At 36.3% G+C, this 21,128-nt stretch overlaps 1 protein-coding gene across 4 annotated transcripts in view; it reads right to left on the reverse strand.

Moving 5' to 3' along the window:
* Positions 1-1,534: 1,534 nt before the first annotated feature.
* Positions 1,535-21,128, reverse strand: part of TMEM161B (transmembrane protein 161B) — an 80,208-nt gene continuing 60,614 nt past the window's right edge. For all 4 annotated transcript variants that reach the window (XM_077817172.1, XM_077817170.1, XM_077817171.1 and 1 more), the window contains 5 exons: positions 20,157-20,297; positions 17,248-17,361; positions 15,727-15,901; positions 12,079-12,175; positions 1,535-11,373 (listed from right to left, as the gene is read on the reverse strand). In XM_077817172.1, coding sequence (XP_077673298.1) covers positions 11,096-11,373; positions 12,079-12,175; positions 15,727-15,901; positions 17,248-17,361; positions 20,157-20,297 — 805 coding nt within the window. In that variant the 3' untranslated portion in view covers positions 1,535-11,095. The remainder of the gene's footprint in view (positions 11,374-12,078; positions 12,176-15,726; positions 15,902-17,247; positions 17,362-20,156; positions 20,298-21,128) is intronic.

Here is a 21,128-nt window from a genome sequence, read left to right on the forward strand (position 1 = left end):
TGTATGTAGGCTCTTTTATTGTTTTAATGTTTTCTAACATTTTTTACTTTAACTGTGTAGTAATTTATAACTGTGTGCAACAACACTGTTAACTGATTCAGAAAAAGAAAGAAAGCAGTCCTGGTCAGGCAGACTGCCTATTGCTGGGGATAACACAGCGAAGGCAAGGAAGGAAGAGATGCATGTCTCCACCCACTAGAGTTGATGACCAGAGGAGCTTACACTTTCTTGTCAACTGTCTAAAGGGGCCATCTTGATTCTCACTACAAAAGTTTTTTCTCCTGCTGATAATAGCTCATCTTACTTAATTAGCCTCTTACAGTTTGCATGGCAACTTCCACCTTCTCTGTATCTATATTATATATTTTCTTTCTTACTATATGTTCCATTCTATGCATCCGATGAAGTGGGCTGTAGCCCACGAAAGCTTATGCTTGAATAAATTTGTTAGTCTCTAAGGTGCCACAAGTACTCCTGTTCTTTTATCTTAAAGAGAAAGTTAAGAGTGACTTAATTACAGCCTCTAAGTACCTACACAGTGAACAAATATGTAATAATGGGCTTGTCACTCTAGCAGAGAAAGGCATAAACACAATCCAATGGCTGAAAGTTGAATCTAGACAAATTCAGACTGGAAATAAGGGTGTAAATATTTAACAGTGAGACTAACCAACCAATGGAACAGTTTATCAAGGATTGTGGTTGATTCTCCATCACTGACAATTTTTAAAACAAACTTTGGTGTTTTCCTGAAAGATATATTCTAGTAATTATTTTGCGGGACTTATTGCCTGTGCTATACAGAGGTCAGACTAGATGATCACAATGATCTCCTCCAACCTTAGAATCTATGAAAAAGTCTCTCTGTGAGTCCGATGCTGCAACCGGCTCTCTGTGGGCAGATCTTTGCAATTGCACAGAGCCAGTTGTAGGACTGTTACTCACATGACTAAAGCTCATCTGCACACAAGAGTGGTACTGCTTTAGCTATACCAGCATAAAAGCACTAAAATCCCCCCAGTGTGGATGCACCTATACTGGTATCAGTGTGGTTATCCCAGGATAGCTCATTCCCAAATAGGAAGTGCAACAAGCTATGCAGGTATAAGCACATTTATTCAAGTACAACTGCACCCACACGAGGTGTTGTATCAGTTTAACTATACTGATTTAAAAAAAAATTACCCCGACAATTATACTGGAGCAAAAATTGTGCAGACAAGGCCTATGCTTACCAATCAAGTCACACAGGAGTAATTAACCTCCCTCCCACACACAAATTGAACTAACACATTACATGTCTGCTACATTTCTTCCTTTAAAGTTTCTAAAATATGTTTTCAAAACACTTTCACACAAAAATCAAGGTGTTTGTGGGATTTTTTTTTTAACAAAGCTAAATCAATTAAACATTTTGACTAGCGCTATTCAGTTAATTAGGTTGTCAAATAGTTCCTTGGAAAGTCAGTTTTGCACAAATTTGCAGAACCAGTAACTAGTATAATTTTAAGATGTATAAATATACAAAATCAAATTTAAGAATGAAACATTTATTGACCTTTGGTTTTAAAAGTTGCCTTATTTCTGATTTGGGCAGCACTGTATAAAATAATGGAAATTATACTGCAGCCCAGTATATGTTGTATAAACAAACAGTTTAAAAGGTTACAGTGCATAAAAGCAAGACATATGCTAACTAAAGATTAGAACACTTCTATTACACTTAGCAAATTCTAAACCACCAACATTGCATCAAACATTAAATCCCTCATTTGAATTAAAGCTTTAAAAAGGCAAGCAGATTAAGAACATAAGAATGACCACAGTAGGTCAAAACTAATGGTCCATCTAGCCCATCATCCTGTCTTCTAACAGGGGCCAGTGCCAGATGCTTCACAGGGAATGAACATAACGGTAATTTATTGAATGATACACCCCTCTGACATCCTGTCCCAGTTTCTGGCAGTCACACACCCAGAGCATGGGGTTTGTGTCCCTGACCATCTTGGCCATCAGCTATTGATTGACCTATCCTCTATGAATGTTACCAATTTTTTTTCAAACTCACTTACACTTTTGTCCTTCACAATACCCCTGGCAATGAAGAGCCAAACAAGATTGATTGAAGTGAGTCCACGTACAGCAGTTTATCAACAGCTTTCCCTGCAGTCACTGTGGTAACCCCACTAATACTTTAGGCAATATACGTTCTCTTTTAGCACATAATTTTATTTTATGTTTGTATAATCAACCACAATCATAAATTACAAATTTTTCACCGAATGACAACTGGGGAGCTCAAAAAGCATAATCTTTGTATTTCACAGAATTTTATTAAATTAACATCAAAACTTAGTGAGCTTTATTACTATGTTCATCAACATTAGGAAAATGCTGCCTGACACATGCTAACACTTTTCAAGCAAGATAGAAAATCATCTTAAATTCTCCAGATAAACCATTAGCAGCAATAAGCAACATAATTTCTTACACACAGTGTAAAAAAATCTAATGTATAGTAGCTTACAGGAACAAGTTTTCCCCAAACCATGTGCTATATACATTAAATATACTAATTGCTAAAGCCATTTTTTAGAGCTAAAAGCTCACACTATAACGCTTCCTTTAAGGAGTGCTTCCTTTGGTACAGACTTAATTCAATGCAAACAGTTCAAGTTACAAGCACTTTACAGGTAACATGCAGAATAATTACCTCCAGACTAGGCATCTAAAAATGTTTATTTCATCACTTTTTTTCTGCTGAATCAGACTGATCATGTTTGATAGTTTTTTAATCTTAAAATTTAAAGCATGCAAATTCTTATAAAAGATAGTTAAAAGTCAAGCTGGCAGCCCACTGTCCTAACAAAAGCATTCAACAGTACATAAGGCTGTTATTAAAAATACAAAATTTAAAAAACTGTACAACAGTTAACACTGGTCTCCTGTTTTGGATCCATTATGTTCAGCTCCATACGTCCAAGTAATTCCTGCTCTTTTGTATTCTAGGTTTGATCTCATTAATGCTCATGAATAGTCCCACTGAGATCAAGTTAAATACGTAAGTCCTTGCAGGACTGGAGCTCAAACTACAAACTTGTAGCAAAGCAGGTGTTAAACTTCTTTCAAAGTCAACCATTCCATTGCAGACAGTCCTAACGGTACAGAATTGTAATTTCTTTAATCTCAAGTATGGAAAAAGTGTGAAAGTGTAAGAGGAACTGAGGTTTTCTTACAAATACAGTAAAGGGAAGGCAGAATTCTTGGAATATTTATGCAATAAAAGCAAAAAATAAACTTATTGGAAATAAAAAGGTATATAGAGTTAAAATATTAGCCATGAGAATTTATTTTTCCACATCATCCATCTATACATATACACATACATACATACACATGTATTTCAATGAGTTAAAATTAAATTCCCATGGCAAGTTTTTACAGACTAGCTGATCTCTTTTTAAGAAAATGCAGGCTATCTTCTAGGTATGCATACCTACCAAGAGAAGCACAAAGGCATGTGCACAACTTTAGAAAATGTCTGCTTGAAAATGTCATTCCTAGTATCTGCTCTAGGATGTGCAGGTCCAGGCACTTTAGTAACACCTTGCATGTACAGAAGATGGAGTTTGTTCTTTGTGTAGACGTTGGTAATATTGTACCCTTATCCTCTGGTTTTTTTTTTTTTTTTTTTTTAAATGATGCAACTTTGCCAATACCAGTTAGGTTCCATTATGTTATCAACTTTTGGGAGCCTTCTGCAGTACAGCATAGGTGGTGTGCCTGATTTTAAAGCACCACGTCATGTAACTTTGCTCAGAGCAGCTCTAATCAATATGGTGTTTTAAAACAGTGATAACTGGTAGACAATCAAATGAAGGTGCTTAATCTTGCCAAGATGGTGGAACTCAAAGTGTAAGTGGGAAATTTTTGAAAACCTACCCTAATCTAGAGAGGGGGACTTGGAAGTTTCCCGTAAATTCTGACCTTTTCCATGGGCAAATAAAGATTTTTCATCTCTTGGTCACAGTCTGTTACAGATAATTTGCTTTGTGAGCATCAATATTGTCAATGCCAGCATAGTTCTAGGAACAGGATGTGTTGATCTATGTACCCTTTGCTAACAAAAGCTATTTCAGTAGCAACAGAGCAACAATTGTGAGGTTATACATAAAATATTAATTTTAAAGTTCCCAGTAACTATGATAGATTTAAAAAATATTTACAGTCTGGAGACATGTACAGTTTGCAATAATTTACAGTTTACAACAATTTTAACTTCAGTGAAATTCTGGGCCTAAACAATGTAACAGTATTTTTAAGTACAAATATATCCTTATATTTAAAAGGGAATGATATAGTAGGATAAAAGCGGGTTCCCCTCCCCCACATTTCTGCCACAGATAAATGTTCTCAAAAATGTTTATCTACTCATATTATGACAATGCAAGATAAATCATGCCCATATTCCACTTTAGTTAAGACAGGAAAACCAGAAACAGGAGAAATACAGTTTTTGTTGGCACACCATGTTTACACATGTAAGAATCAGATTTACAAAAAGGAATTTTTGGTATACTTTTCTTTGTTTTACCTTTTATGAAAAATATTGTAAATACCCATCTGCTTTTGAAGTACATAAGACAATAGTACATAAGAGGTAAACAAAGTTACAAAGAATACTGAAAATTAGGGCAAAGCCTGGTTTTATAAGCATAAAACAGGTTTCAAAAATACAGCAAAACTATCACACAAAGTAATTGAAAATGGCCAACCAGTAAGACTTTTCGAAAAGTTGCTTCTTTAAATGCTACAGGAGGTTTACTACTTGTGCTCCTGGAGGGATTCTGTGCCACTGTGCACGTGTACAATTCATATCCCCCGCAAAAATGTTTTGCTTTCCTGCAGAAAAATGACTTTTGACAGGGAAGCAAAGGGAAGCTGCAAGAGCAGTCACTCGCCCCTTGGGCATGTTGGCTTGGGTACCTGGAGCAGCCAGTGGAGATGTAAACCACTGTGAGGGAGTGGGGGCTGGGTGTGCAGGCATGCAAGCAAAAGAGACTTTGTACCTCTCACTCGCTATTGTGGTGCATCCTATGTGGAGGGGTAGGGCTTCTGGGTGTTTGGAGGTATGTGTGAGGTAGACTCTGTCCCCTCAGAGCAGAATGTAGCAGCCTGCCAGCTTAGTTGTTCCCATCATTGTTAGTGAACTGTTCCCATTCTTAGTGAATTCCCCTCAGGAGCATAAAACAGCCTTATCAATGCTTATGGTGCTTTAGTGATTAGAACTGCTCAAAATGTTTGGACTGAAAAATTTTCCTATCAAAATGTGCTCCAAGAACTGTTTACTGTCGGCCTTTCTGGAAATGGTCAGTAGCTAATATAAATTGTGAGTTTGAATTCCCAGCCTTCACGTGCTCTTCAGTTGCCTACAATGTAATACTGAGCATACGGATGCATATATTTGTTGACTAATAACTAGAACTAAAAAGGTCAAACCTAGCGACATATGATTAGACAAAGGGAATTTGGGGATCTCCTCCAACACTCTCTACTTCCTTTCTCCATGCATTGTATTGTAGTTTAAATAAATTACCAAAATAATTGAAACTGACATGGTCATATGGCATTATTTTGACAAAATATGCAATATTTTAAAATATTCTGCACAGAATTTTAAATTTTTTAGCACAGGATTCCCCCACGAATGTTATACCAAAGTCATGAACATACTGTGTTGTTAAGAGATATTACAGATCTCAACTTCTTCCATTTCCTGATTTTGAATAATGGGAATCTAAACCTAAAGAACTGTTTGGCATTTACAGACTGATACCGAGTTGTACTTGTTATAAATTATACTTCTTAATTAAGTATATACTTAATATATATTATTATATAAGTATATACTTATTAAGCTTATACTTGTTATAAATTTATCAATCTGGGCTTCAAGTTTAAACAAGAATCAACGTGTAGAAACAGTTGATCTAATTGGAGGCTCTGACATGAATAAACACGAGGACATGTTCCATGGCATCAGGATTACAAATAAACTTAATTTGCATTAAAAACACTGTTACAACAAAGGTATAAAAATACATATATACTGGTTCTCAAAACAATGGCCAGTACATCATTATTCACCTGACAACCAATAACGGGAGATTTCAAAAAAGACTTGGTTTGTGGTTTACTTTTCTCTGGGCTTCAGCAAATCGCCTCAAAAGTTAGAGACTTTGTGGAAAAGCGAAATTTAAACTTCCTTGTAAAAAATTTGAGCAGACTGCAGCAAGGAAGCCTTAGAGCAAAATCCTGACTGGTGCAATGTGGGCATGCTAGTGAGTAAGAACCACTTCGGGAGGCTTTTCCCATCCATCCCTCCCTACCGCAGCAGGAGGGCATTCCAACCTCACGCTGGGAATGACAACTAGGTGGCAACACTGTGTGGTGCTGTACTACTGGTGGGCATGCTGATGCTTTTCAAAGGGAGAAGCAACCTGCATGTCACTGTACAGCGTGACTGGCTGTCCTAAGCCATCTTGCCCAACAACAGGACAGTGTATCCAATATTTCTGTAACACTTGTACTCTCCGGAGAGTACGCCTTTATCAGAGAGCCCAAGATTTTGCCCTTAATACTTCTTTGGGGGGATTTAAGCTGTAGATTAAAACAACAATTTATTTGTTATTTTACAGTAAATGTTCATCCTAAAATTCAGAACACTAGTAATCTGCTCTCTTCCTTTTATTAAGATCCCACTCTGACTTAGGAACATTTCCTTAAGATAAAACACTTCAGCTCCTTTGGCCTTTGAGTATTTTCATTCATTATTTCTATTTTTACTATGGACATTGTTCTTCAAGCATGAGTAAAATGTTTAGGAGCTTTGTGGGGGGAAAAAAGCAATGGCAATAGACTATGTGCAGTACTAAATTTGGGGGATATTGGTTCACATAACACAAAGTTCCTCTATGGAAAGTGAGCTAATGCTTAAAATGGAAAAGTATAACAATAAGGGTCTTTGAGAATAAAAAGGTGTAAGGGCTTCCATTTTATGGCACCACTAACTTCACAATATTGTTATCTATGAGGACAATTTTCATAGTCATAAGTTTATTTAAAAATATTAAACCTAAGACCTCAATTAGCAATGGTGAATTCTGCGCCCATGGGTGGCTGACGTAAAGAGAGACAGACAGGTGTTTGGATGAGATTAGCTAGGATTTTCTGTATTCAATAACCATACTACATACTCAGAAGTTGAGCGTTGTGGTTTAGACAGCTAACACGTATCTTCATGGCACACTGCTTGCTTCTAGGTAAGTTTGACTTTATAATTAGGGCATAAATGGCTTCCTATTCACAAGTTCTCCATCTCCTTTGAATAAAGGATTGATGTTATGTAACATTGGGTTTAAGCAATGAATCTTCTAAGGCAGCTCTTCTTCCATATAATGCTGTTCATTCTCTCTCACTGATACCAAATGCCCTTTTCCTTTGTTGTACCAATTGATTCTTATGTAAGAAAGAGGTTTAAAAAAAAAAAAAAGAAAAGAAGAGAGGACACAGAATTTGTGGTTGCAAACAACTGCAAACTTTTGGGCAGCTGGGAAATCCCAAAGACCTCTTCAATTACTGAAATATACACATGATGATAGTACAGCCCAAAAGGCACTCCAAGGTACCCTGCAAAGTGAAAAATGCTGGTTTATGACTTTTTCTCCTTTCCTATGATGTATAAAAAACATTTCTAAGCTTAAAAAGAGTTCCTATCAGGAATGTCACAGCTGATCTTCCCTACTTTTTGATGAGAACTCAGAGGTCTCAAGCCTGGTCTAGACACACCCATTTAACTAAAAAGATATTATTTTAACCAATTTAGTTAAACTTGTGCAAGTTTGTGGTTTGCTATTCTTATTTCAGTTTAGTTTAATCTTGTAAAAAATAAACAGATCAAGTTAAACTGAAATAAGCCACAAACTCAATTAAGACACAAACTTCAATTTAGTTAAAATAGTGGGTTTAAAAAAATCACACTCTCTAGTCAAGTCCTTAGGCTCACAAGCCACAACTTCTTAACTGAATGGACAGGGCTGTTGAATCTTTACCAAAGACATCTTATCTCCCAGTTCTTTTTCTCAGAAAGAGGTAATTTGTGAAGAAAGCCACACAACATTTTAAGCAGCCTGACTAAAAACTGCTTTCTCTCAGTCAGGGAATTACTTGCTTTGTATTTCTGAAAGCAATTAGTTTTCTGCAGCTATCCATATAATCCTCCAAGAGAAACGAAGAAAACCTTATTTTTTTTTAATGTAAAGAAGGAGAACTCCTGCCAAAGTCCATACCCCATAAGCCTTCTTTATACATAATAAAGATGCAACAACAACAACAAAGAGCACAAACCTACTTTTTCCTTTACAGGTTACTGTTGAGAATGGCAGACAGATACACAAGGGTAAAAGATAACTAGAAATGACTTAATATGAAGCACAAAACAGGTTATTCATTTGCTCATGAAGATGCCATTCAACTATAGGTCAACAGACCTATTTTATACCATACTCATCACTATAGTAATGTCCTTTTTTACTTTTTTGTCCATTTCCCCCATGTCAGAAAGATTTTCTGATCTAGATAGGTTTTGTAGAAGAAGTCCCATGGATTATGCAAGATTCTAAGTCAATGAAAGTCACTGAAGAGAGAATATCTTCCACCCATAGCCAACCGGAAACCTGCAGGACCACAGGGTTGGATGCAACATTCAAGAAGCAATGGCTAGAAATGGTAATCAGAACAAAGATAGAAAGACAATCAAGCTGTTTCTTGATTTATCAAAGTCAGTTCTCCAGGTATATCAGTTTGATCAGTCAGTAAGACAAACTGACTGATTTTTAAAATCCTATAACCCTGATATTGACCAAAATGCACCATGAATTTGGTAGGGCCCTAAGAATAAGGCTACCTTATTCTTTCATTGCTAATCATATACAACACACACCCAGCAAATGGGCCTGTCCAGTATTGCTGGACCTATCTGTCAATCATCTGAAAGAGCATTTTTCATAGGAATGTTTCAAGTTTTGAATCTATGAAGTCAAATATTCTTTAGGCCATTCAGATAGTGGTTGCCACTATCACCTATTAAAAATTAGGGTATAAGCGAAGTTTACAGCACTGTTAGCTATGAAGTACTATACTCCTACGGTAACTAGCAGGATCTAAGAGGTTTGTCAGGATATTTAAGAGGGCGTGTGCGTGCAGTGGGGGATGCAGGTGAGAAGCAGTGGTATACAAACCTTATTATGGTAACAGAAAATGAGCTAAAATATTTTTGAATGCTTTCAAAACTATTTGATGGAGAGAGAAGAATGGATAATTATCTAAAATCCTTAATTTTCAGTATTCTTTGATGCTTTGTTTTCCCATACCACAGATTTAGAACATTTAAATTAAGCATTTTGTAACAGTCTTTCCATTTGTTTACTATATTCCAAGTTTTACACAAATAATTCAAAGAAACCCAAAACCATTACCCATATTTTCTATGTATGGCTAATATTACTTTCTCATACTAAACACTGAGATATCTTTCTGCAGTGCACTTTTTTTTTTAAAGTAAAATTTTAAAAAAAAGTTACCCCACATTAATTCCCAATCCTGCATTTCTGATTACAGTATACACAAAGCAACTGAAAAAAAAAAGCTGTCCTTCTAATTTGTTCTCAAATACTCCACTTAGGAACTGCTATTCAAACTGAACAAAACTTGTCAAATTAATACTTTACTCCTCCTTACTATAAGTTTTAAAACTTATGTACAGAAAATATATTTGAGACTAAAAGATGTTCAATATTTCTACATCAGCGGGGTAACCTCACATTAGACTAACAAACAAAGATCACACAGAGCAGGAAAGATAAGATTCTGGGTCAATCTCTTTCAATAAAATTCAAAGGTTCTTTATTAAAGTTAAATACCTTTGTAGAGGCACCAAAAAATAGCCCTTCCAGCTGAACTTTCAAAAAAAATTTAATTTTCATTCAAAAAGAGAACTTGAACTTATTAGGTACATATATGTCCCTGTCCCACTGCCCTGTAACATACATTCAGCAAACTTAAAGATTCAATATTTATTTTTATAGACTCCATATATATTATATATTTAATATATAATATATATTTAATATATACTTACAGATACATACACACTCAGCAGGATTATAGTTATTCTTTTTAAACAGTTTGATCAGTGTTGATAATCTATTCCAAATATTTTGTGAATTCAATGGAATTTATCTATTACCTGGAAAAATGAAATTTAAAAGACCCAAATGGAATCTGTGGATCAACAGTAGCACCAATACTGTACTTGCAAGGGTTTATATGGCCATTCATTATTTTAAAATGACTGCAGGGATTGAAACAATATATATATTTTATAATATTCTTCTTACACATCAGCATTCCTGCATTTCTTCAGCAGCAATACTTGCAGAGTCCATGCATTTGTTCCTACCCTAAATTCAAATATTACATAGCTTTCTTCACTGTAATATACAGTATTTCTTTTGTCCTGTTGGATTTTTTTTGCTTTTCAAACAGAAAAGTGATCAATATCGTTCCAACAGAAATTATTTTCTCTCCTCATTGTATGGCTCAGTTTCAAGATTGTTTAACTAGGCAGCCACCATGAGTGTTACCTGTACCTCAATACCACTAAGAGTCATCAGTCAACGACTGAAGCAGTGTACAAAGTTTTGAGGGTGGCTTAGTGTTAATGGAAAGCAAGGTACCCACAGGCGCTACTCTTTTAACTAGCCCTCCAATATCAGCCACTCAAAAAAGTTAGTCACAGTTCCAATATCATAATTCAGCAGTTAGTTACCTACCATTCGGTAACAAAAGTTAAACCCACTTGTGATTTTAAACATAATATTCACCCTGAGAATACAGAGGAAGCATTTAAGAATAAAACTTGATATGTGTTTTTAATTCACGTGTGCATTCTTCCATTTTTTTCTTCAGCCCCTCTGGGGTACATGGGTTTGAACTGAGAAGTTAATTTCATACATTTCCTTTGTGAGCTGATTATTCATGCCACAGTCAGATACTGGTGATAGAAAAGCCCAAAAAGGCTTGTGGAGAAGAGGCAAGCAGCAATCCACCAAGTGAGAAAAGACAGGAGTCCTCGGAATAGGAGAGGAGTGAAAATGTTCTTTAGGCTGCCCAATGCCATTGTTATTTGTACTACAGTTACCTTCATCTTTCCATCAGCAGATGGAGAGTCAGAGTAAACTGAACTGGGAAGTGGTCTGTTCTCCACTGGAAAGTCAGAGCTAGATTCTGGATAGATGCCCCAGGAATAATTACCTGTTAAAAGTAAGATAATAAATGAAGCAACTAGATTCCAACTCCTTTTACTTTAGTCAAATCTATAAATGTAGCAGCAGTATCCTTGACATATTAGAAATAGAAAATTATTTCTAAATAACTTTCTAAATATGAAATTGCAACATGCCTGATATCAACTCCCTAATTTCACTACAGTAGATCTGGTAAGACAGTGAAAGACATATCCTTCATGATGTCTGGTTTTGCTCTAGTCTTTTATTAATACTAGAACAAAACCCATGCCTCATTTACAAATAGTGTTCAAGAAGTCCATGCAGTTTTAAGGATGCTTTAAGACTTAATGAAATCTTCTAAAATGAATGTAACAGATTTCCATAAAATGATATATAAAGCATAATTGTTTATAAAATGTAAAAAGCTAACAAAAAATCCATGTTTCAATATACATAAAACATCTCAATTTGTTATACTAAATAGTTGCCTGTTGGAATATCAATCACAAATAGCAATTAACATCTGGTTAACAGGTGTCTTAAAATCAGAAAGAAGACAGAGTTGTCTTAAAGCTACTGTTTTAAATGACCAGAAAACATCTCTGTATATTATTGGTTACACAAGCTTTCTTTTAATGGACAGATATAAAATGATAAAAGCCTTTCATAATAGGACTAGAAATTTTTTTGTAAACATATGCACTGTTTTCATTTATCAAATTTTGCTTACCTAATGTTTTCAAAAGCAGAGTTGTATGAAGGAGCATTACCAGAGGTGCCACATACTGCAATGCAATTACACAAAGGTAATAAAATACTCGGGCCACCTGAAACCAACAAAATCCTTATGAGTGACTTAGTGTGCAAAAATTCTCAACATAGCTGACATGTTATGAATGATCATAGCAAACATTTAAATACAATGGTCAGTAAAACAGAGCAGCTTAAAGAAATGTGATCTTTATGAGAGAAGCTTCATTCTAAAGATTTTTCCCACCAGATTTTTAGTGTCTAAAGTACTGTCTTCAAAAAGACTTCATGAAGAATTTCAGACTTAATAAAAATTTCATAATATTTAAAGAGCACATTACTAGTTATTTCCTTGCAAAAGGCAAAGTTAAAAAAACCCATTCATCTCACTTTTTCTAAAAAAAATTGCTATAATTCAATTATCTGCATTTCTATACACTAGAAGTTTGTTAAAAAGTAGTCTCAAAACTAATGTACTTTGGATAAAAATTTTCAAAAGTGCTGGAGTGACTCAGAAGCCTACGTCTCATTTTCAAAAGTGACTTAGGCAAATGCTTAAGTCCCACTGTCTTTCAATAAGACTTTGGCTCCTAAGGGTCTAAGTCAGGGTGGGCACACTTTATGGCCCGAGGGCCACATCTGGGTATGGAAATTGTATGGCGGGCCATGAACACATGGTGGAGGAGGGGAACTCTTTGGGGTGTAGCATGGATGGGCTCTATAAAGGATGTTACCAAGGGGGGGAGGGAGGAGGCACTCATGGGGTGTGGCGCGGAGCGGGGGGGCTCTACATGGGTGGTACTGGGGACTCCTAGTGGCTCTGCTGGCAGTGACACCAAGGTGGCCATACCAGGCACCGCCACAGGCAGAAGTACCCTAGCTGGGATGGGTGTGGTCCCTGAGTGGTTTCGAGGCTCTCAAGGGTGGGGCCACAGGAGACTGGGAGGGGATTGGGTGTGCTGCTGCATAGAGGCGGGGTGAAGATGTGCCTGCGCAGTGTGGCTCTGTGTGCCGGAGGATGGTGCTCATCAAGGGAATTTTGAATCAGCGGCTGGAGAGCACCGGGCAGGCGGAGCAGGGCAAGCCCCCGACCCTGCTCCCTTGGAAGGGGCTCGAGAGCCAGATAAAAACGTCTGATGGGCCATAGTTTGCCCACCCCGGTCTAAGTCCCTTTTGGGAAATGGGATTTAGGTGCTTTTGTTTAACAATGTGAGATATTAGTAAATGAAAATGGTCAGAAAAATGAGAAATACGAATAGAAGCTCCGTGGTTAATTTAACTGGTTAACAGAATTCACGTAAAGAATCTTCACTTCAGATTATGTTTTATTGGACTCCACTTTTAAATTTTATTTCTTCACAGGGAGTGGGTCCTCCTCTCTTAATCACTACTGTTACATTACATATAACTGTTGACTTATTTTAGGGGAAAAATAAGAGGACGAAGTCAAAAAAACAAAATCAGCAATGAAAAAGTCAACTATACGTCTTAAGTGAGAACAAAATATTGGCCTTGCCTAGAGGATGAAAAGGCATGGAATTCTTTAAAATAGCACTGAAAAGAGGGAAGGGTTTTGAGATGAAAAAATGTCAAAAAGACAGTATGGGGAAGAGAGTTCCAAAACACTGGATACCAAAGAGGAAGTATGATGACCACGAAACCAAAGCATAATAAGATGACTGCTCCCCCTTTGATAGAATATGATCAAACAGAAAAGTAGCAACCTATAAAGGAAAAGGATTTGAAGGATCATTTCCTGGTCACAGCAACAGAAGACCAAAAAGAGAGGAGGTGATACACAAATAGTCAGATAAAACAAAAACTGATTTTATTCAGTGGCTTTGAACTGACTGAAAAGGAGGATTTTGGAAGACTGAAATAGAGGGCATTGTATGGAATAGGCTTTTGCAATATGAAAATTACAAAACTTATAGTTAACTGAGATATTTAGAAGATGTTGCATTTTCCAGATAACACGAGAAACATGGGTGCAGAAAGATGCTGATTAAAGAGAACATCAAGGTTCCTAACAGCAACAACTGGACTCATTCTGGTATTGACTGTGAGAAGAGCCCTGTGAATAAATCCACCTTAATCCTGAAGCCCCACATTAGTCACCATGTTTCTGACTAAAAAATATGGGCTAGAAATCCCCTTCGAAGCTCCTTAATATTTCACTGGTGACACAGATACTACACTAATGGTCATTGTGATAAGTACTATTACTGAAAAACCTAAAATAGACAAGTGCATTTTTGTGATATATGACACTTTCCATATCACATCTCCCATGAAACTGACTAACATGTTACACTCCGTACTTCTCTGCAAAATGAGCCTGTTAGGGAAAAAGGTTTCCCCTCCCATCTAGGGTTAGGAGGGTAGCCTTCCCTGGACTTCTGTATTAGCCAAACAAAACACAGAGTTTTGGCTCTTTGATAAAGTGAGGCACTTTAATGCTAGCAAGTACGACAGCTGAAGGGCTCACCAATTCCTTTACAGAGGAAAATGGTGAAGCCCCGAACAAAGAACAGAGATGGGCTTTTATAGCCTGGTTCAACATACAGTGTGATATCTCTTCCAGTTCAAGCCGGTTAACCCAGTCTGTTTGAAGTTCTGGGGTAGGTATAAACATGGAGGCTTATCTGTATAAGGAATTCTTTCCCCAAAGTGGGGAGTACAGGTTACACACAGTTCACATTCCTTCTACCCATAACCTTAGAGAGAAGACAGATAAGTATAGAAAAAAGACAGAGGCCTAGCTTTACATGATTATAGGGTTGTTTTCTGGTTCTTTTCTTTATCATATCCCTCCCAAATAGTTACACAGTGGCCTTACACATTTCTATCCACTTATTTGGCCACAGTAATTTGACTGCTAAAAAGAAATAATTATTCAGTTGTATCATAGTAACAAGATGGACAAGTACTTGTACATGCAGGCGAGTACATTTTTTGAGACACTTACAAAACTGCCATATCGTTCAGCTCTTTAAAATGGAAGAGATTTTTTTTTTTTTAATTTATACTATTTTGTATATAGTTCCTTTCACAGTTCAAGGATCTAGCACACATTTAGCACAGTATACAGTCATACAACCTTACCTTTGCCTCTGTGGAAGTGGGACTATAACAGCACCCTTGCTTCTCCTAACAAAGCCACCCATTTCCTCTGTGCCCACCATAAGTCCAAATCACTACTTATTAATACTCTCCACAGACCTTTGCAGAAGTCTGTGTCGCACCATTCATCTTGGAAATACAGTAGCTGATTGCCAGAGATTATGCCGGACAAAGAGGTTGAGATAGGTATAGTACTGTGATTGCCTGTAGGGACTCCTTAGGACATGGAGCAAAGGAAGCACAGTTTAGTTTGTGTGGCTGTGGTGTGTGGAAAATATCAGTTCAACTCTGCATATTCTGAATTTGAGGGTTTTTCCCCTTGCAATGGGAGTCTTCTTGTAAAAGAACATACTAAGGAAACCTCTCAATTTATGATTTTTGGATGTGAATTCTGAGCCTGTGGAAAGGTACAAGGCCTGGGCAATGTGTTGTGCCCAACAAGCTATGTTAAAATTCGTGTGCGAATCACTTCATACATTTACCATTTTTCTTCCATTCTACTTACCATTTTCTGCAGATCAACTGTACTTATTCTGCCAGCCTCCTTTTTCATCTGATCCACACATTTCTGTGCTAAATTAAGGTAGGCTTGCAGGTGTTGGCGCATCATGGCCAACCGTAAAGCGCACAATAGGATAATTATCCACAGTCGTACCGTATCAAATGTTGCTTCTGACATTCTGTGGATCAAAACAGTATAGTAATAGTCTCCAAAAGTCATCTTATACTTAATGCTATATATCTGTTTACATTATATTATCTGTACAAAAAACTTGACATGTCTTGAAGGAAATATTTAATACAATTATTTATAGCGCTCATGTGCAAGCAATATACAATTTTCCTTTCTCCCTTAGTTCCTTACACTTCCTACTCATGCCATAGCATTAGGCCTATATAAACACCCAAGTGGTTGCAACAGGAAAAACTGGGAAGTTCTGTCAATATTGACTATTTCAAGCAATCTAGAATAATAAATAAGAACTATGCATTCCAAATGCTTTAAGATTTGGAATCCTCATTATACAGCTGTAAAATATCAACTGAAGTATAGCCTAATTACATCTTTGGCCCTCTAGCCAGGTTAAATGCCACGTCACCGCAATAATTTATTTCTAAATTTAAAAAAACCACTAAAGATTTAAGTACAAAAACTCAAATTGTAATTAAATTATTGAGTTCACTCCCAATGCAACTTTCTTTGGCATACAAAGTGGTCACAGCTATTAGACAGCTTTTATTTCTAGAAACGAAACAGTAAAAAAAATTCAAACTTATTTTTACCGAGTTAGTTGTTTTTATTATTTATTATTATTATTATTTTTGAAAAAAATTAAAGGAATTACTTAGCTTCAATAAATAAAGTGACTGTGCAGACTCTCTCCAATACACAAATCAGGAAACATGTAGGGTATGTCTACCACAGAGACACAGCATAACCCCATAGCGTACATGCAGCCTACACTGAGGAAGGGGTTTTCCTGTCAGTGTAGGAACACCTCCTCCCCAAAGGAAGTTAGCTACTCTACTGACCACACTGCAAGACAACACCCCAGCTACAGAGAGTTATTTGATTAGCAGCACAGCAATTCTGTTAGAGTGATTGGATTAGTGTTTGATGAATTATGCTAACTCAGCTGCTGCATCACCACTACATTACTAGCTCTCAGGTGTCAGCAGCACTTGACCTTCAACCCATACCCTGTAATAGGCCAGCTTGTTCAAGCTTAAAGCACCACTTATCACTCAAGCTAGACACTTGTGTGTGCACAGAGTTCGGACAACACTAGTTATAGCTTGACAAATACTGCAGTGAAAAACAAGCCCAGCCTATGCCATACCAGCTTCCTAGGGCTATGTTGGAATCTCTGCAGGGCCTAAGCCAAGGATTCCTTCCATGGCCAGAACCAGGGATTTTAAGGCCCCTTTACGCCACTTCAGCCCTTTTACATGGCATAAATGGAACAGAGTGGAGGTGAGAGTCTGATCCTAAGACTTCAGAACAAATGTTAAAAAGGAACCTTACAAAGGCACGCTCTCTTTGCCCAGAGGTGGGTTCATAATGTAGTCCTTGGTGATTGGTTTTACCCACAATAAGACCATAAGTAAAGGTGCCAAGAAGTTTATATGCAGCAATGTTCTGAAAGGAAAGAGAAAAGGAAAAACATATTTAATACATACAATCATTACACTGGTAATCCAGGTTTTCCTACCTCTAAATTGTTGAAAATAATGAGGCTTGGCAGAATTTGTTTTTTTAATATATTTTTGACTGATAATATACTTGTTTAATTTTAAGCATTCTTAATTTTTATAGATTTAAATTTTCACAGTGGCAGGAAATTATTTAATGCCAGTAGACGTTGAGAGTCAAAAAGTTAAAGCTTGACAACTGTAAAATACGAAGTTGTCAACATCACATGTAAAAATATACAAAGTAAATATCCTTAAATAAAACTCAAACTCAGGAAGCACTTTTCTGACTTTGCCTATCTGTAAATTTCAAACAATCATTGATGGAAACATCTTTTTTTCAGTTTGTATGTATGCTGAAATAAATGTTTACTGACATACACCAATAAAAATCAAATCCTTCCAAGCCTAAAAATAATATGGGAGTTTCTCAATAACTATGAGAAAGTAGTGGAAATAGGGATTTTTTTTCTTTTTCTTCAGCATGCTTATGGGATTTTAACAACAAAAGAATTAGCCAGTGCAATTTCATGATAATTATTAGATACTGTGGTGAAAGGTGCACAACTTTGAATAAACTCCTATTTCAGTGTATTCTAATGAACCATAAGGAAACACGTTACACAGCAACATGGTAAGTGACAACTGTTGTAAATATCTACATTGGTATAATGTATGTTTAATCGAGGAACTCAGTATCTCAAACTGATAATTATGGAAAATATTCAATTCCATTAGTGGAAAGTGAAATAAGGAATGTATCTGAATATTTTTGTACTATTGAAAAGATAAGCTTTTGTTATCCACACAAAATCAGGGAAACATTTATCATTCTTGGCAAGTCAAATTTCCCAATTTTGTATAGATTTTCTTAATTGGGAACCTTAACTAACTCAAAGTGAAATTTGGTACTTGCATCCAATTATAGACGCTCGGAGAGAAAACGTTAAAAGAAATATAGTAGATCATTTCTAGAATAGTTACTTTTAAAGGTATTGGATTCACAGCAAATTAAACTGTATGGTTAAAATAAAAACCAAGTTGTGGGAGTGCAAAACAAGAATGAACTTTTTTTTGTTTTTTTAAATGAAGCTGTGTTCTGTGAAGATAAAACCCATTCTCAGTTCCTCTCATAAAGTTAATATCAGTACAACCTCAAAAGGGCTTGATTGTGCACCCACTGAAGTACAATGGAAATATTTCCATCGACTTCAGTGGGTATAGGATTAAGTGTTGGTGCCAGTGCACCAATGCAATATTAGCTGAGCCAGACTGCCCATACTCCCATATCTAAAGGAAGTGCTACAATACTATAGGGGAGACAACCAGGTGAATAAAAACTTATCCTAAAAATATCAGATGTCACTCAGTAAAAACTGCTAATAAGACTCTTAAAACCATCTGTATTTGTATTTTCAGAAGCATCTCATCATGCAGTCTGAGTAAATCACTGGTTCAGAAATAAAAAAGCAGTGCTAGCTATGCAGTGTTGCTAGGGAACACTACAGCATCAAGGAGCAGCTCAAAGCAGTTCAGTAGCTTGTGAAAGGCTTTTACCTGCTCTTCTGCTTATTTAAGTCACATCATTAGGTTAGTGGACTAGAATGTGTAAAGGGGTGGCAAGAATCCATTTTTGTCCATTGGAGTAGTGTGAGAAAGGCTGAAAGCACTCAAAGCAACTCGTGGAAAAGGGGTGGATGGGTAACTACAGAAAATACACACACACACACAAATGGTGCTGCTGAAAGAAAATTAAAAGGACTATCAAAATTAAACATTAAAAATAGCCACACAACAAGATTTTTTATTCTATACGTCACCAAGAACAAGTATAATTAAATATTAGGATATTACAGTCCAGGATTGTCAGTGGGGATTAGGTACTCAGAAAACCTGAAGGGACTTTTAAAGTGTATTAAATAAAATATTTCTGAATTTGGGCCTCTATCTAGGTAAGAAGCTAGATTTGAAAATGTGGCTTTAATCTGGTGTCAACTCCCTCTCCCCAATTAAATACCTGTGAATATATAAATAGCGTCACAAGTAATAGCCACTTACCTATTCAACCTTATTGAAAATGACACTTGGATTTTATTCTTTTATCATTTTAAAAGATGCTTCTCCATGCCTGCTGCAGTTTGAACTTGCTCTTCCTACATGGTTTCCTAATTACAATGTATTTAAGGTGCAACAAATATAAAATGAAATTGCAGTTTCAGTCAGAGGTTTAAAAGAGACTGAAAATTAGGGGTTAGTTTTTTCTGCTTGATTTTGTTTTGCTTTCTTTATTGCCCTCCTGAAAACACTTCTCTCCACACTATTCTCTTTCTGTACTCTGCCCCTAATCTTCCAAGCACTCAGGGAACGGAGCACATCTGAAACTGGCAGCTGTGCCTTTTTTCATCACTATTTCCTAATCTGCCAAAAATGTGACCAAAGTGGAGAAGGAGAGCCAATCAGTGTGAAGCTCCTATACAAGAAGGGGAGAAAAGAACGTTCCTTTATTGGCTCTCCAGTCATCTAGTGACGGACAGTACAGGTTGAGTAGGAAGGTATGGGTGGTGCAAAGGAAGCTGGCAGGCCTATTGGAAGACTAGAGAAAGCAGTTTGGAAATGGGGGGAGGAAGTCCTAGCGAATCACTAGTTTCTCATTGGAAATGAATTGTATTACTTCTTTGTACATAAAAAAAGATATTCAAAAGACTTAACAGCATGTATCTATGTATATATATTTTCTCTTACTGTGTTATTTTTCCTGTTGCTAAATTCAGAGCATCCAGATGCATTTGAGCCAGTCGTAAGCCAGGGAATGTCAAAAAAGCACCAATAAGTGAACAAAGAACAGCCAGGAACAATTTGAAGGTTAGTTTAGACACAGGACCCCTAAAAAAAGGGAAATTATTTTTTTTTTAAATTTTAAAGGTTTTTTCTCAACACTTCATCCCATCCCCCCAACAATTAACTATTTTTTAAAAAAATAACAGCAAAAAGGCATTCATTCAAGATTTTGAAGAAAGCAGTTTAACTCCATCTTGCTAGGATGCCAAGACTGGCTGAGCCTAGAATTACTAGCAATAGATTCAGCAACTTAGAATAAAAACCTAGTAAGCCCATGCAGACTGTACATTTAAAAAAAAGGCCAGAAAAAGCTTCTATGCAGAAAAATACAAACAATCTTCCAAGAAATATATTTTGTAAATTTGGTACTATGCAGAAAATAAACTGTAAAAAAGAGACATCATTAACTGTAAAACACACAAAAAATAATCCTGCATACTGAAGTCTATGTGAAGGTCAAGGAATAAAAACAGTTAGCAGAAATAGTTAACAAACAAACAAACAAACAACGTTGAGAGAGAGAGAGAGAGACCTGTAAGATCAAACTGATCAACAGAGAAAAGCTAAAGTACATTAGCCACTGTTTTAAGTTATGCTATTTTGCTTGCATTCAACCTTTACTCACTAAGTAGCACTCAAATATATTAAACTACTGTTACTCTAGTTACCTATTACCATTAGATAAATGGATAATTTTAATTCACTTATCTCCCAAGAGGACCACTTTTTTTATTACTGAACCATGCAATATTTTCATAAATGTATAATGGACTTAAACAAAATCTAGAATCAAGTATTTGAACTTTTTGCACCCCCGTCTTCAGGATTATGCGAGAATCAAAGATCTAAATGATGCAATACAAATAGAGATTACTA

This window comes from Eretmochelys imbricata, chromosome 5 (genome assembly GCF_965152235.1).
Source record: "Eretmochelys imbricata isolate rEreImb1 chromosome 5, rEreImb1.hap1, whole genome shotgun sequence".
Lineage (NCBI taxonomy): Eukaryota > Metazoa > Chordata > Testudines > Cheloniidae > Eretmochelys > Eretmochelys imbricata.